This window comes from Dendropsophus ebraccatus, chromosome 8 (assembly GCF_027789765.1).
Source record: "Dendropsophus ebraccatus isolate aDenEbr1 chromosome 8, aDenEbr1.pat, whole genome shotgun sequence".
NCBI classification, from domain to species: domain Eukaryota; kingdom Metazoa; phylum Chordata; class Amphibia; order Anura; family Hylidae; genus Dendropsophus; species Dendropsophus ebraccatus.
Window position 1 is genome coordinate 41928879 of NC_091461.1, and position 17539 is coordinate 41946417.

At 43.6% G+C, this 17539-nt stretch overlaps 1 protein-coding gene across 1 annotated transcript in view; it reads right to left on the reverse strand.

Moving 5' to 3' along the window:
- Window positions 1-17539, reverse strand: part of PLPP4 (phospholipid phosphatase 4) — a 116747-nt gene that overhangs the window by 19290 nt on the left and 79918 nt on the right. Inside the window, exons 4-5 of the mRNA XM_069979055.1 lie at window positions 15895-15958; window positions 14127-14251 (exon numbers count right to left, since the gene is read on the reverse strand). Coding sequence (XP_069835156.1) covers window positions 14127-14251; window positions 15895-15958 — 189 coding nt within the window. The remainder of the gene's footprint in view (window positions 1-14126; window positions 14252-15894; window positions 15959-17539) is intronic.

The window sequence follows — 17539 nt, forward strand, 5'->3', positions numbered from 1 at the left end:
TGCTTCTAAGGTCAAGAGGAGTTGTGATAAGCAATGATGTTCAAGCCTCAAAATATAGCTGATAAAGTCTGGTTGTCTGTGAAGAATATCAAATATTCATCATGCAAGATTGCTCAGCATGTACTAAATCAGATTTACTTCCCTTTAGTCTTATGCTACTTGTCTTCTCTCTGGATTATAAATAGCTTTAATCTATCTCCCGCACTCCTCTTGCCTGCTTATTGTGGCTCATGTTCTTTCCTGGTTCTTGTTCCTTGTGTTACGGTTTCTGATCCCGAGTTGACCCTTATCATGACCTCATGCTTGTTCCAGGATATTGCTCCTGTCTTGTCTTTGGTATTGTTCACGTGGTATTTGTTCTACTCACTAAACTTTCAGCTTGTCCTCTGTCCTCTCGTAACCTGACTGCTCCCCTGAGAGGGTGACCTTTCACTCCAATGTTGATTACAGTACTATTGTATGACTACTACTGCCAACAATCGATGACTACACCAGGGATCACAACCTGACAAACAAATCTATAAAGCTCGTCGCTTCTTGCCGGGGTTAAGGGTGGTGGCGGAGATAAATATTAGTCTATGCTGCCCACAATGTCCCGCTCCTCCCTGACAGACCAAAATCATTCTAAAGAGTAGCACAGACTGGCGGTGATTCATGCTAAGCTTGGCATGTAGTGTGCTGCTACCGTTAAACAGATTTTTTTTTATGCTTATATAGTACAGAATGAGTTATCATTGGAAAATTGTGTAGCGGTTCTTGTGCTCCTGTTTCAGCTTAAAGCCCCTATTACACAGGGCGACGAGAGGGAGCAAGCGAGCACCGACCTGTCAGGTCCGGCTTGCTTTTGTTCCCTGCTCACTGCCAATGCTTTTACACGCACCGCAGCGAGTGGGTAAGCGCTGGGGAGAGGGAGTGGAAAGCTTCGGGTGATCGCCAGAAGATAGCAGCAGTCTGCTGCTGCCACTCCTATTGCACAGAGCAACGGCAGCAGATCGCTGCTAGCGTAAACGTTGATTTTTCAACGTGTTGAAAGACAACGATCAGCTGACATTGTGCATGTTGGCTGATCGTTGTCTTTTATTACACCAGACGATTATCGGCTGTAATGACCGATATCGGTCAATAATCCCTTTGTGTACTAGGGCCTTTAGAGTCATATGGATGCGTATTTCAATTCCCATTAAGCCCTTGGGTTTCCAAAGAGTCTCATTATTGCATTCATCTAATCTAACTGACCAACCCATTGGCTTCTGCAGTTCAGCTGGATGAGAGCTATAAATGTGGCCTTACACCTTCAAAAACTGATAGCCAAACAATTGTCCAATCATCAGGCAAATGTATTTTCTTTGAAAACACCATGAAAAATGAATTTTACACATATGCAGAATTCCAAATGGGCTGCAATACTACACAGAGCAGGGAGGTGAAGGCAGAAAAGGGTTTGGAGAGAGCTTAAAGGGGTACTCCCGGCTTTTTTGCATATAGCCGGGGAGGAGGTGGATGGGGCAATGACATCCCCTTACCTCTTCGGTTCCAGCGCCAAGTCCCAGAGTGCACACCTCTGGTCCGTGCTGCCTGGCCGCTTCCTGGTCTATGCAGGAGCTTGAGACAGGACGTTTCGAATCCGCTCAGCCAGTCAGTAGCAGAGGCGGGATCCCACCTCTGCCACTGACTGGCTGAGCAGACTTAAAACGTCACGTCTCAAGCCTGTGTCAGTGTCCAGGAAGCGTCCGATGTGTGCACTCTGGGACATGGCGCTGGAACCGGAGAGGTAAGGGAACGTCATTACCCCATCCACCTCCTCCCCGGCCATACGCAAAAAAGCCCCCCAGCCTGGAGTACCCCTTTAATACTATATCTTGATGTTATCTACCATTCCCCTTCTTTCTCATGATTGGTGCGTTCCTAATGGTCACAATACTGTAGCATCAATCACGGATTCCATATTCAATAGTATGCTGCTATATTAAGCATGGCATGTGCAAAATTCATTTACTTATTTCTTTCTTCCATATTTACAGTACATCGTTTTCTTCCCAGTAAAGATATTCATTGGCACGAAGAGAAACTATATTGCTATCATTCTAGACTATTCACTGTATGAAATGATCACACGTATGGACATACCTACATTTTGTTTCTTTGCAGTCGTATTAAGTGCAGGAAAAAAAGACTATGTGTCAACTGAATGATACAGAATAGAATTCTCCTTAAAGGGGGAAAAATATCATTTTAAATCAACTGGTGCCAGAATGTTATATAGATTAAAAAAAAAACAAAAAAACTCAAGCCAATACTTAACAGCTTCTGTCTGTCCGACAGGAAGTGGTGTATTTTTCCAGCCTGACACAGTGCTCTCTGCTGCCACCTCTGTCCGTGACAGGAACTGTCCAGAGTAGTAGAAGTTTTCTATGGGGATTTTAGAGATGGTGTCAAGATAGGCAGGTGAAGACAAGACACGGGACAGTGGGCCCTGAATCTGATCCCACCCACTGACACCTGCCTACTTGCCTCAGACGACCCTAAGCGGTCGCGGACAACCACGAAGACAATCCCTATGCTGTATACGTGCAAAACATAAAACGCAGACAGACAGACAAACACAATGCGGGAAAGTCAACTAGCCAAGTCAGAAACCGAACGAGCAGCGCAATACTAAATCAGAAAGAAACGGGAAGTCAGGGGACAGGCAAAAGGTCAGAATCCAGGCAAGACAATAGAGAAAGGGTATGGCAGAATACAGGGAACTGGGGAGCTGGGATCAGAACAACTAATAGCCAGCGACGTGAGCTGGTTAGTGAGAATACTTTATACTGGGTCAGGAGGCCGGACCAGCACACCATTGGTCCGACCTCCTGATCCCAAACACACAGCAGCTGTCATGCTACGGACCGAGTGGGGAAGCGATCCGCCCCTCAGCCTGAGCATAATGCCGTTCAGCTGCAGAGTCTGGGCGGCCGCCGCGAGTGACTGGGAGCCGCGGCGTCCCTGGTAACCAGGGACGCCGTCGGGTCTCCGTGACGTCACCCGGCTAAGGCGGCCGCGTCGGCGCTGAGTCCTAGCGCCGACCGACGGAGTCGGGACTGAAGATGACGCCGCAGGAGCCCTGGCAGGTGAGTTCTTAACAGATGGCAGCAGAGAGCACTGTGTTAGACTGGAAAGAATAAACTATACACATGGCTCCAATAGACCCACTGTAAGCAATCTCTATATTCATGATTTTGCAATAATGCTACAAGTATCTTTGTAATATATAAAACTTTTTTTCCCTTATCATCACTAGCCCAAAAGGGTAGTCTCAGACCACAGGCTCGGAATAAAGTTGTTATTGCATAATGTTTAGTGAATCATTTCCCCCCACCATTATGTATGATTTATACAAGGTTGGACAGACCTTGCTTTGATATATGCTCTCCATGATATCAATCTATCACTGGGCACATTTTTTATTATTATTACACCCATTGTGAGCTTCAAAGATAGAAGGCAAGTGAAGAAAGCATGTTTAATAATTAATATCCTCCTCATGCCGAGCTCTGACAGCATAATGTAATAAGAGAAGACTAAGAAATCCCTGCCCTCTGCTTCTGCAATGGCTATTCAGCAGGAACATGAAGTGCGTCGGTGTAAGCCAGGAATTGTAATTGTGTTTTACATGCATTCTGTGTAGTATATACACACTCACAAAGGGGATGATCTAAATAATGAGAATAACCACAGGCGGCCATACAAATCAATCACATATGACAATTATGCTGTAATTGTACACAGCAACGTCGCCACTCTGACTAATAGTGACCAAATAGAGCATTGATCACAATGTTTAATTGACCCGCCATAGTATACGCTTATGATTTCAAACTCAGAATATTGACCTGTTAATGACCCTTTAGGATTTTGAACTGATTGCAGAACGGCTATAGCCTTGACAGTCAGCAATTACTATATCCATTTCCAAATCGATATAAGGTTACTGAGATTATGGTTGGTCACAGCATGTTTTAGTCCTGTGTATAAGTTATATGTTAGAAGGATTTTCCAAGATTTACACCTTGCACAGGTCTCTGATGTATACCACTGAATACACATGCCACCATTGGCTCTGATGATGAAAAACCACAAAGTACACTTTTTGTGGCAGAACGCTGCTATATAAGAAATTGCAGCACATGATGCTTTTATAGTCCTATATATTCAAACACATAGGGGGGGGATTCATCAAACAGGTGTAAAGTAGAACTGGCTCAGTTGCCCCAAGCAACCAATCAGATTCCACCTTTCATTCCTCACAGACTCTTTGGAAAATGAAAGATGGAATCTGATTGGTTGCTAGGAGCAACTAAGACAATTCTACTTTGCACCAGTTTGATAAATCCCCCCCTATAGTCACATATACCTATCATTCCAGCAACCTATGTTCTGTTATAGAATACTCAGAGTCTAACTGATGAAAAGTTCTGACATGTCTCTATCACAGGTGAGACGTTTTTTTAAAGTGACAGCTATTTTCTAACAACTCCCATTCCATATATGACCCCCAAAATACATATATGCATGTCATCCTTGCAGTGTCCCAGAGCGATTGTCCATGGCGTTACTGCAGAATGTGTAGGTTGATGGTAAGTGTTTACGTGCTTTGGGGCTAAAGTCTGTAGTATGCTGTCCCCACCACCAGGGGGCAGCACTATATTGTCTGACTGATGAAGCACAGCTGAAGGAGAAAGCTGTTATAGGGCTAACTGTGAACTGAATTGATTCATGTATTTTCTATTATCTGTGCCACTGTCGGAGTTTGCTATGCCCCAATCACTGGGTTGGAAACTTTAGAGTGTTCTCACATGTATCTGATAACCTATCACAGGTAGCCTAGTTAGTCTCATGCCCAATTAGAGCCCTTAAAGGTGTATATAAATAGTGGGATTAGAGCTAGTTGGGGTGTGGTTAGTCAGAGAGAGCGATTAAGGGAGACATCACACAAGAGAAAGCCTACTGAGGAAAATCCTCCAGGACCTGGTCTGAAGGCCAGGACCCATCTGTGGTACTTTATGAGTGATTGCATCTCTACCTTGTTCTGCAAGTTTCTTATCCTAGCCATGGGGGGATAGTGCACCTTGCAGTGAGACTACGGTAGAGAAACGTGGGATAACCCTATTCATGCTGGGTGGCAATTCCTCTCAAGTCCTGAATGTCATTCCAGGTTATCAAGTCTGTGGTTGGGTAAGCGCCTATAGCTTAAAACTCTACTACTCCTGCTAGGATTCTTAGAGGTCACCCTGATTGCTAGCTTCTCCTACTAGGTGGGCCTACGTTCCTGGTCTAGTGTTACTCAGTGCCCCAAGGACATGAAATTATGGCGGATGTTCATTCCTGTGAGCATAGGGACTCTTAGGGCCCTATTCCACCCGACGATTATCCTTCAGATTATCATTAAATCGTTTGAATCTAAACAATAATCGTTCGGTTGAAATGCAGTTAACGATTAACGACCGAACGAGAAATCGTTGATCGCTTTATAAGACCTGGACCTATTTTTATCGTTGCTCGTTCGCAAAATGTTCGCAAATCGTTTGCATTGAATAAGACATCGTTCGGTCGTTCGCAGTAGATACGAATGCAATAATGAAGAAATAGCGAAGAAGAAACGATCGCAAATACGATCATAAGTAACGATTATCGTGCCATGGAAATGAGTGAACGTTTTCAGGTCTTTCACAATAGCGGTAGTTTGAGATCGTTAATCGTTAACGATTATGCGAACGATAATCGTCCGGTGGAATAGGGCCCTTATTCTAAAGCCCCCACAGCTGAGGTACTGTCACATGCTTCCATGATGTGATTGAAGGGGCATTAACACATCATGGAGGGAAGGCACCCTGCCCCGATGTACTTGTATGTAGTGATGTGGGAAGTGACAGGTTATGCACGTTTTACAATCTACGGTCATCTGCTGGGAACGTAGCAACAAGTGCTCATTTTCTCTACAGCACCATCACATAGGAAATTAAAATCTATGGGCTGTCTTTGTAATACACAGACATGCCAGGTTCTCCAGGAGGATAGAAACTTGAAGTACTCTGCCTTAATTTGTGGAGCTCAAGCATTAAAGAGGTTATCCAGCCCTATAAAAACATGGCCACTTTCTTCCAGAGACAGCGCCGCTCTTGTCTCCAGTTTGGGTGGGGTTTGCCAATTAGTTCCATTGAAGTAAATGGAGCTTGATTGCAAACCACACCTGAACTGGAGACAAGAGTCGTGTTTAGGGATGGTCCGAACCTGCCGAGGTTCGGGTTCGGCTGAACCCAAACGCTCGGCATCGGATTCCCGCTGTCTGCCAGCTCCGTGCAGCGGGTAGATACAGCGGGAGGAACGCCTGGAAAACTGGGATACAGCCTGTGGCTATGGCTGTATCCCAGTTTTCCAGGCGTTCCTTTCACTGGATCCGCCCGCTGCACGGAGCGGGCAGACAGCGGTAATCATTGCGGAGGGTTCGGGTTCGTCCGAACCCCGTCCGAACCAGGTTCGGACCATCCCTAGTCGTGTTGTCTGTGGAAGCAAGTGGCCATGTTTTTGTAGCGCTGGATAGCCCCTTTAGGTCTACTGGGCTTGAAACCTTACCACTACATTTTGTATTTATTAGCCTCATGGCGAACAGAACATGTTTTGACAAGTGATATCATTCCAGTTAGTGTATTAGGCATCAATACAGGTCTTCCTTATGATTGGCAGTACATGCAGAATTAGTGTCCTGTGCAGCCAATCACTGTTTAGCAAAACTGGTTACTGCGAATCATCCTGGTTTTGCACAATAGTTATTGGCCGTGCAGTTTTCACAGGTGAAAAAAGTTAGAAATAATAATTTTGAAAGGGGTAATGCTGTGTTGGAAAAACATGTCCTCATTCTTCTAGCCACTCTTGTCAATTTTAGTGAAGTAAATGAGGCTGAGTTGTAATACCACACACAACCTGAGGACAGGGAAGGTGCTGTTTTTGCAAGAAAGCAGTTGTTGTTTTTTTTGTAATCCTTGATAAACCCTTTAAAAAATTTTGTGGCCAAAAACCAAACTGCAAAACCACAGAATCATGTGACTTCATCACGTGTCAAAAATGTGTCTAATTTTTTGTCTTGGACACATAAAAATTGGATTGCCTCAGACAGACTGACAAATCTGAGCCATTGTGCCACAGCATACAGAACCCTGGACATCTGCAATAGTCACCTAAATATTAATAATAATAAATCATCATCAACAATCTATATCTTGGGCGTAAATGGTATATTTTACACACACACACACACACACACACACACGCACACACGCACACGCACTATAGTCTGTAATGCTAGAGAAGTAGGAGGTCATATTACTCAACCAGGTAAGCTCTATTCATCTGTGATGTTCCCCCATTAATATAATGAAGCTCTTTCTTGGGTGTTACATAACATATAAAATTAGTCTCAATTATTTTTTCTTTCTTTCTATTTTACAAAGATCCCTTGGTAAGCACACTTCTGCTAAACCCTGAATGCTTAGTCAATTAGCATTATCATGGAGCAGATGTAAAGTGTACTGTGAGTTCACCATTGATAAAACAGAATGCATTAGGGAATTATGGGAGTAATTAGGCTTTAAAGGAGAAGTCCGGCCAAAATTAATTTTTGATATGTTGTTACTTATGAAAAGTTATACAAATTTCTAATGTACATTAATTATGGGAAATGCACATATACTGCTATTTCCCTTAATTTAGTAGATCAGGAAGTGTTAGAAATATCTCTGAAGAAGTGACGTCACGACCCAGGGTGTAATTCCTATGGAGTGTCCAGCAGGGGGCGCTCTCTATATAGAAGTCTATGGGACTTTATTGTTTCTATGGGTTTCTATGTAATGTAATGTAATGTAATGTAGTGTACAGTGCTTTATTGAATGAATACATCTATGGAATACTTTGGGGAGCAAGTGTCCTTGCTCCCCAAAGTATTGCATAAATGTATTCATTCAATACATTCAATACACAGTAAGCCCGCCGATCCGCCGCATTTCCGCCGCATTCCCGCCGATCCGCCACACGCTGATCCGCCGCATTCCCGCCGATCCGGACCATATACATTGAACTACAGCTCCCATCATCTGCTTCTAGTATGAACAGGTGATGGGAGCTGTAGCTGGGTAAGGGATATGACATGCCGCCGGGCGCAGGGGGGAGCCGCTCAGTACACAGCAGCGCTCCCCCCTCCTCCTCCTCCTTCCGTGATAACTTCCGCCTATACCAATGCTGACTCCCTGCCTGGCCGCCGCTCTCCGCTCTCCCCCCCATACATACCGGCTCCCGATGCATCCTGGTGTCCGCGCTGATGCCGGGAGCCGGTATATGTGAGCGGAGAGCGGCGGCCAGGCAGGGAGTCAACATTGGTATAGGCGGAAGTTATCACGGAAGGAGGAGGAGGAGGGGGGAGCGCTCCTGTGTACTGAGCGGCTCCCCCTGCGCCCGGCGGCATGTCATATCCATTACCCAACTACAGCTCCCATCCCCTATTCATACTAGAAGCAGATGATGGGAGCTGTAGTTCAATGTATATGGTCCGGATCGGCGGGAATGCGGCGGATCGGCGGGAATGCGGCGGAAATGCGGCGGAAATGCGGCGGATCGGCGGGCTTACTGTGTATTGAATGTATTGAATGAATACATTTATGCAATACTTTGGGGAGCAAGGACACTTGCTCCCCAAAGTATTCCATAGATGTATTCATTCAATAAAGCACTGTACACTACATTACATTACATTACATTACATTACATAGAAACCCATAGAAACAATAAAGTCCCATAGACTTCTATATAGAGAGCGCCCCCTGCTGGACACTCCATAGGAATTACACCCTGGGTCGTGACGTCACTTCTTCAGAGATATTTCTAACACTTCCTGATCTACTAAATTAAGGGAAATAGCTCTATATGTGCATTTCCCATAATTAATGTACATTAGAAATTTGTATAACTTTTCATAAGTAACAACATATCAAAAATTAATTTTGGCCGGACTTCTCCTTTAAGACCTGATTCTACTGGCAAAAAAACCTTTCTTAAATCTACTTACAATAGAATAGAATTTCTCCCACCCTGCAGCTGTGTATTTACCCCGATCACTATCTCTTCTCTGTTCTGATGCCTCTTGTTACTGGGCTATTATTGAGCTCCTGTTTTTTTATTTTTATTTTTTGGTAGATAAAGGTGGCATTGGCATTTTCTGTGGTGACTTCCAAGTGGTAAATTTCCTGCATGCACACAGTCTTTCTCTCTCCTGATCATAGCACAAGCTAAGCCCCTCCTCCACGTCCCTGTGTTCTATCTTTGTTTTGCTGCTACAAAATTCCCTTAAAGTGTCACTGTTGTTTTTATTTTTAGTTATGGAAAACACGGCACTTCCTGTTTTCTGACTCTTTTTTTTTTTCCTCAAAAAACAGGAAAGAGTCAGAAAACAGGACGTCCTGTGTATCCCAGGCCATCTGAGCGCTTACAGAGAAGGCAGTCATGTGATTGATGGACACATTGCGCTGTGACTCTCTGTACTGGCCGGGACTTCATGTGTTTAGTCTCTTTTTTTAACCAGCAAAAGTCAGAAAATCTGCCTTCTGGAGACTGGACCTGGATTTCTGGTAAGTTCAGCTTTGTTTTACAGCATGATAACAACGAAAAAATTATGAATATAAATTGCAAACTTGCTTTATATCACATCTACTGTTGATTTAGATTTTGGAAGTTACAGTGACACTTTAGCAGCAGATAATGGAAAGGTGATTGCAGAGAAGTGGGATCTCATGTGTAATTAAGGTGTAAATAAAATGGTTTACTAGGTGTAAATGAAGTGATTCTATTTTTCACATATGCTATCAAATAGAGAGAAATTGTTTGACATGATGGTAACTATTTAAGGGAACATTTGGAAGTGGCAAATTTATTGTAGGGTATTTCTGGTACCTCAAAAGTAAAGTGGTTATGAAGTCATGTATATGTTTTGCCACTCATGTATATGTTTGCCATGTTTTACCTACAGTGCAGTGCTAAACACCTACAGAGAGGACAAGTCAGGGATCACCCCAACCCATGCTGTGAACATTTCAAAACAGTGAAGGACAGTATCCTAAAGCAGAGGAACTGATCCGCATAGAGCAAAGCAGCTAAGAGCCTACGTACTCTATCTCGCAGCACAGATGACATTGGAAAATTTCAACAAAAAGATGTGAATAAAAACACAGTTTTTTCACTTAAGTGCTGTCTCCTACGTTTGCTATTGGAAAATTTCTGACACTTTGCTCGACTCAGTTAATCAAGACTAGGGGCTTATGTCACCCTGGCAGGACGGTAACTTGACGCTACAGGGCAAAAAGTGGTATAGCGACAAAAGTCCAAACACGAGTATTCTTCTTTTTCTTTAAAGTATTCTTCTCAAGTATTTTTGTTCTTCTTCTAGCAGTGCACAGTACTACATTGGGCACGTAACCAAGTCAGCACTGCTATCTTACTTTCTACCTCAGTACCTCTGAGAACACAAGTCTGTACCTTCACAGTCACTATTTATCAGAGACTTGCTAGTAAAGAAAGTTTATTTATTCTACTGAGACTCAGTGATCATTGCACCAGTACTCACACACAAGCTACACCGTCCTTGGGTCATCTCCCCTTTCTGTGGGTGGCAGTAGCAACAGTCTGGTTGGGTCATATCTCCACTCCGAATCACAGTGATAAGCGCCCAAGGGACCCATCACAATCCGGCAGGTTACTGACCATTGGGGAAAAGTATAGCCAGCCACATAAACTAAAACCAGGTGTACCATCACACCTGTGTGGTAAGTTAGCACTGGTGTTAAGACAACCTCTTAACAGGCTGAGCTATATTTTTACTGACCATCCACCATAGAAGTGGTGTCACACTTAACCACCTAGCTAGTGACTGGTCGCAGCTGCAGGGCAGGTACCACTTATGTAATCCTCCCTGTCTCAGTTGTACTTTGGTATTGCCCTAAACCGGCCAACTAGAGAAGTGCTTCTCAATTCCAGTCCTCATGGCCCACCAACAGGTCATGTTTTGATGAAATCCCATACAAAACACCTGTGATAATACCTGATAATTATACTAATTGAGAAATACTAAGGAAATTCTCAAAACATGACCTGTTGGTGGTCCCTGAGGACTGGAACTGAGAAGCACTGAACTAGAGTTTACTCTTCCCACTCCCATCGTAGGGCATAGTTATTTATTTCCTATTTGTGCCTTTTCGTCCTGCATTTTGGAGGTTAGTAGTGGACTGTTTCAAAGGAACCTGGTAGAAGGGTCTTCTGTAAATGGCTTTCTAGTTAAACTTGGTAGTGGTCTTCTGCAAACTCATTCAGAGAAATTCAGAGACATTTGTGCCAGAAATCTTCCGTGTGGACTTTTATGAGTCCAAAGTTAAACTGTTTATGTTAAAAAACAACAAAAACAAAAAAAGGAGTTCCATAAATTTTCCCGCACCTATGACTTGGCAATGTTTCATCTATTTTAATAGGAGTTAAAATAAGAGGAATAAGATAAAGTTCACGTCTATCATAGGGAATATTAGCAAACTTGCATTAATGTCAAATAAAGTGTTAACAGCCCCTCCCGCAGGAGATGTTCAGGTTCAGGTTAGTTTAGAACAAAAAAGAGGGGGAAAACGGATCCATTTATCTTCTGTTCCACTGTTGGAGTAATCTACTAAGAATTTAGCTGTTCTTTCTCCCCAGACATCCACTGCAGCCGGCAATACAGCAAGTCATTCATCTTAGTGCTCCTGCGGCTCCTGAGTGATTCCTTAAAGCCTGCGGGAAATGTTCACAGGTCCAGACAAGATGCACCTCCAACTACTGTCATGTGTTTTAATATATTGCATCATGCTACAAATCCTGGGGTTTAGGAAACACAGTGTTGCTTCCTTAACAATCCTCTGGCTTATATTTCACTGTTTATCCATATCATTGACTGGGAGCATTTACACAAATAGCTGCTTTGCATATTTATCATCTTATATTACAGTCTAGCTACAGGGCCGATTCTAGGTTTTCTGCTGCCTGAGGTTAAACCTGAAATGACGACCCCTGATCCCCTGTGCTGTTAAGAAGTTGCTGGTCCCACGCTGTCAGTGCATCTTGTTTTCTGTCCAGACACATAAGAAGTTCCTGATCAGACATTCGATGGCTGTAGTGGTTGGCTGAGAGGTCACGTTCCCATGTGTTGGGATGGAGAAAAAAAAATCACTTACGGTCCAAAGCCCTGAGCAGTTATCAAAGACTACCCCTTTAACATTGTCAAGTAACATTGAAGTAAGTCAACTAATATTTGGTCTAAAGATAGACTAGACAGTCTTCATCTGCGCTAGTGTTGGCATCTCACAAACACTGCGATGATAACACAAGCAGCTGAACTCTAAATGCACCATGCACAATAATAAAAAGTAAAGTATTCGCTGAATAGTGAGTGGCTCATGACAGTATTGTCGATTAATGTTGTACTGTCTGTTTTAAGAGAGGAGAGCACAGCTGCACGCTACAGTGCATGTACCCCATATGCTGAACCCCCCTTCTGAGCGTATGTTTCTCCTAAGCTAACAGTACCTATTGCTTACTCTTCGCATGTTTTGTATACTATACCGTTTACATTGCGTCTTTGACAACCACACTGCTTCACTACAGTCCCGGTTAGTCTATGTCAGGCATGTCCAAACTTTTTTCGAAGAGTGCCAAATTTGATGAAGTGAACATGTGCGAGGGCCGACCATTTTACATGCTACATGCTATATGCTTTATAACACAGGCAGATAATAGCAAGCTGGATACCTGGGGAGCCGTAAAAGTTCGGAACACGGGCCGCAAATGGCCCTCCGGACGGACTTTGGACATGCCTGGTCTATGTAGAGGTTAGAGGTGAATTCAGTAGAAGTGAAAAACAGCACTCATGGACAGTCCACAAAATTATTCATTAGGCAGAGGGCTCAGTATGTGCTTTGCCTGATCGTAGAGAACACATGGGGGAAATTTTTCAACTGAGCCCCTGGCATACACCAGGGAAAATGCCCAGATGTTTGCCAAGTCCCCGTCTCCTCTGGCATGCGCAAATGTCTGGGCCTTTTCTATGGCATACAGCCTGCTCATTTGATAGGCCTCGTCCCACAACTGATTTATCTTGATTTACGCCTGCAAACAGGCAGAAATTATGTCAGAAATTTCTGTGCCCACCATGTAGCGGGTGCAGATCCTGCCAGATTTACTATAAAGTGTGTGCCTCTTCGTAAATCGGGTGGGGTTAATGGAGGCAGGGCTTTATTTAAGACAGGCATACAAGTCCACCGGTCTTGATAAATCTCCACCATAGTCTTCTATGCATCTCTGTAGACTTGGGATAGCTAGAGGAGAAGTGATGCGGGCACAAACGGGACCTAAATGAGGTCAGAGCATGAAAAGAACGCCTTGCCAGGGGATTGTGATCCGCCCAGGAAAGTACAAATGCAAGCTTGCTGCCAGCCCGAAAAAAAAGAATAAACCAAAGAACAGCAGTTATGAAAAGTGACCACCTTCTCTGCCCTAAATCAACAGGAATGCACATGTTAACACCTTTGCTGCCAAGGTAGAAGGGTATATATGCATTACTCCCTTCTTTGCAGAAGACTGCATATGAAATCTAATGGAAAGTTGAAAAACTGGTAGGTAACATGTGGCTTCATGGACTTGGGAAGGCCATATTACTTGTTCATACAACTCAGAGCTCCATTGTCATTATAAGGCCATGAGGGAAATGTTGATCATGTTAGCCTAGCATGCCATTTATGATATTTATCAGTTTATACACTATCACAACAACTTTATCATTCTATAGTATATTGTAGGCATGCTCAGCAGATAAAGCACACCCATCACTCTAGGTGGAATAAATGAGCAGTATCACCAAAATATAACTTATTTCAAATTAACAGCAGAATGAACAAATGCCAGACACAACATTATTCATGTACTGTAAGCAGTTGATATGTGACATAACTACTATTAGATACTGTTAGTATTCTTCCATTATTTTTCATAGAGAAGAAACATGTAAGATGAAGCAGGATACTTACAGGAAGAGTGGATACTGGGAAAGCTCTTTCTGCCCTCAGACACAAGACTGGCATCCCCCGTGCAATGCATCTCTTCGTTTGATACCCCATCAGGAAAGCAACGGTAAAAAAAATCAGGACGAGGCCTAAAAATGTCAACAAAATAACATTTGATTTTAACAAATCTTTCAAAAATAAACAGACCTAAAAGCCATAAACTGATAGATTCCATTCATTGCTAGTATGGGGATGACATCCCAAAGGGCTATATGCCCCCAATTGGTCTAGCGCTTAAATCACTTACAGTGTGAGTGTGTCAAGATACGGTAGTCCGTACCCACCTTGTATAAGCAATACTTTGGTTGAGCTGTGTGCAATTTTTTAATAGAGGTCAATAATCAAAATCCATGTTGGCGCCCATATCTACCTCCGACAAGGCCCCATGTAGTAATGACAACTAGGATACAGACATCGGTGGGGCTTTCATCCAGTTGAGAGAAATGTTGGGTTCCTCTCCCCCATTAACTTCAGCAATCAATAGGGGTCTCAGCTCCCCCACCCCTGACCAATCAAAACTTTTTCTCTTTGTCATGTCAAAAGTATTTTAAAGAAACAGTGACTCTTTAAGGTCCTCCCCATATACTTTAGTTAAAAGTCATCAAACTTCAGTGGGTTCAGTTGACTCTCTAATGTGTATGGGAGCCTCATGACTCTTCAATGACTGATAATGTTGGAGGAGAGACGTGTCCGGCATGTTGGATTTCAACTGCCCAACCTATTGTTACCCAACACATAAGCCCCCACCAAAGCTGGCTCACAACAGCTTGTGGGAAACATAGGTATTGCCAATGGCATACAAAATTCTATGATTGTATAGTGTGTAGCAGCTAAACTTCATTCACTTCCAAGCAGCTAAACTTCAATATCAGATAGAATACATGGACAGGTGTGGTTTCTAGAGGAAAGTGGCCACATTTTGCTGAACCCTTTAAAGGTGTACTCCTCGGAGTACATGCGGAGATGGGAATACCCCTCTAAATGGGTTGGCCACTTTATAGTAAAATAGTTCAATGTACAGTATTAGTAAGTGTACTCACTGCACTTACTGACAGCAGCTCCCTGTGTACCTCATAGAGCTAATATTAGACTCCCCTCCTCCAGGCTGGGCTGCCCTGCTCTGTGGTGAGTCTGTCCATAAGATGGCTGACATGGAGGAGCATGTGACCATGTCCCACCCCCAGTGTCCTCCATACAGGCTCAGTGGTGGACACTGGGGGGGAGGGGGGGGGTGATATGGTCACATGCTCCTCCATGACAGCAATCTTATGGACAGGATCTCCACAAATCAGGACAGTACAGCCTAGAGGAGGGGAGTCTGATTTTAGCTCTATGAGGTACACAGGAAGCTGCTGTCAGTATATACAGTGAGTACACTTACTAATACTGTACACGGAGCAATTTTACTATAAAGTGGCCAACCCCTTTAAAGACTTAATTCCAGTGAACTGTTGTTTTTCCTTGTTGTTACTTTTAGTCTGGGACTTAGTTTCATGTGGTTTTCCAAGAAAACCAATAAAGAGTAATAAAGGCATTATACAGGGATGTAGGAATCCTTTTTATATTCACATTTATAGCACAGTGATAAGAACGCTCCTCTCACTTCCAGACAATCATTTTCTAATGATCAGACAGGATGAGACATTATTCGTACTGAGCTGTATGACAAATGGGACCAAATTACAGAGACATTTCTATTGCAAACATTTATAATCATTTTCATAGCACCTACCTTCCCACTATGAGTTTGATAGTATTAGTGCAAACACCATTCAGTGCCAATGCCAGGGAGACAGCTGATGAGAAATAATAGAAGAGCGGTTACTGAGGTCTCATTCAGCTAAAATTATTGCTCAGCCCTACTAATCCAGAAAAGTAATTCCTCCCTAACATAATCTTAGACTTTCCCCACTGCCTTCCCATGGCCAGGGGCGTAACTAGAAATGGCTGGGCCCCATAGCAAACTTTTGATTGGGGCCCCCCTCTTCCCGACTGACCACTTAGCTGTCAGGAGTGTTTGCAGTTAAGGGGACATTTGCAGAACCCGCTTGGCAACCTGGTGCTCTAAATGATGACATCTTAGGGGGATCAGCGTATTGCAGGAGTGGGCACTGGGGCCCCCTGATGTGGTGGGCCCCATAGCAGCCGCTATGGCTGCTACAGTGGTTGTTACGCCCCTGCCCATGGCTCCTGGCTGTGTCCCCATTCTGCCAGCTTCCGCTGACATCCCACAGTAGGGAGAGTTTAAGATTTCCCCAGACAACTTCTTTAACTAAATTCAGATGATAATTGGGTTCAGTCTCACTAGCCATTCCCATTCAAGATCACTGCCAACCGTGTTGAAGTATAGCTTATATACAGGCTGTCTGGCATTGTGACGTTATCTTCAATAGAGATTCAATTGTAGAGTACAATTCAACTTCAGATAAACAAGTCATTGAGATTTACCAGATTGCAAAGCTACATTTAGTTACAAAGTCAAAGGGTATGTTCAGACTGAGTAAAAGTGGCAGAATTCTGTGCAAAGCCCCCCGCCACAGACTCGCACGGAATCCTGTTTGCCTTAGTGTGTCAATGCGATGCCTGCGCGAAGTACCACATTGACACACTGAGGCAGGCGGGACTACGAGCAGAGTCCGTGGCGGATGCTCTGTGCAGAATTCCTCCACTTTTGCTCAATGTGATCGTTGTCAGATGATGACAACAATCATCGGCTGATTGTATTTTTAGGTCCTGACCTAAAATCATCAGCTGCCAGGCTTGCCTCGCTACGTGTAACAGTAATGCGCAGCTAACGGCTGATAAATCTGTGAATTAAATAATAAAGTTCATACTGTACATTACCTCTCCATGCTACCCAGTGTTCTAGTTGCTTCTCCCTGCAGCTGCCGGTGCAACTTCAAAGCGTGTCTGTGAAATGACAGGCTACTCAGCCAATCAGTGGCTGGGATGGGACCAACGTGGCCAGTGATTGGTTGAGCAGCCTTTCATTTCACAGACACACTGTGAAATGACTAGTGAAGAGCGAATACTGTTTGATCCAAAAGATATTCAATCGAATAGTGAGATATTCGAATATTCGATATTCATACGAATATCCCGCGAATATTCAATAAATATTCGATAAGCGTTCAAATCCCCCCAGCTTCCGGTTTCACTCTCCAAATGGTTAAATAGATTTTTCACTTATCGAACACTTGTTCCCATAGACTTTAATGGGATTGAATATTCGATCGGATATTCGAATATTCGCGGGATATTCATACTAATATCGAATATTCGAATATCTCACTCTTCGCTCATCACTAGAAATGACGGCAGCTGAGGGAAGTGGGGAGAAGCAAAGAGACCACCAGGGAGCGGGCAGAGGTAAGGTA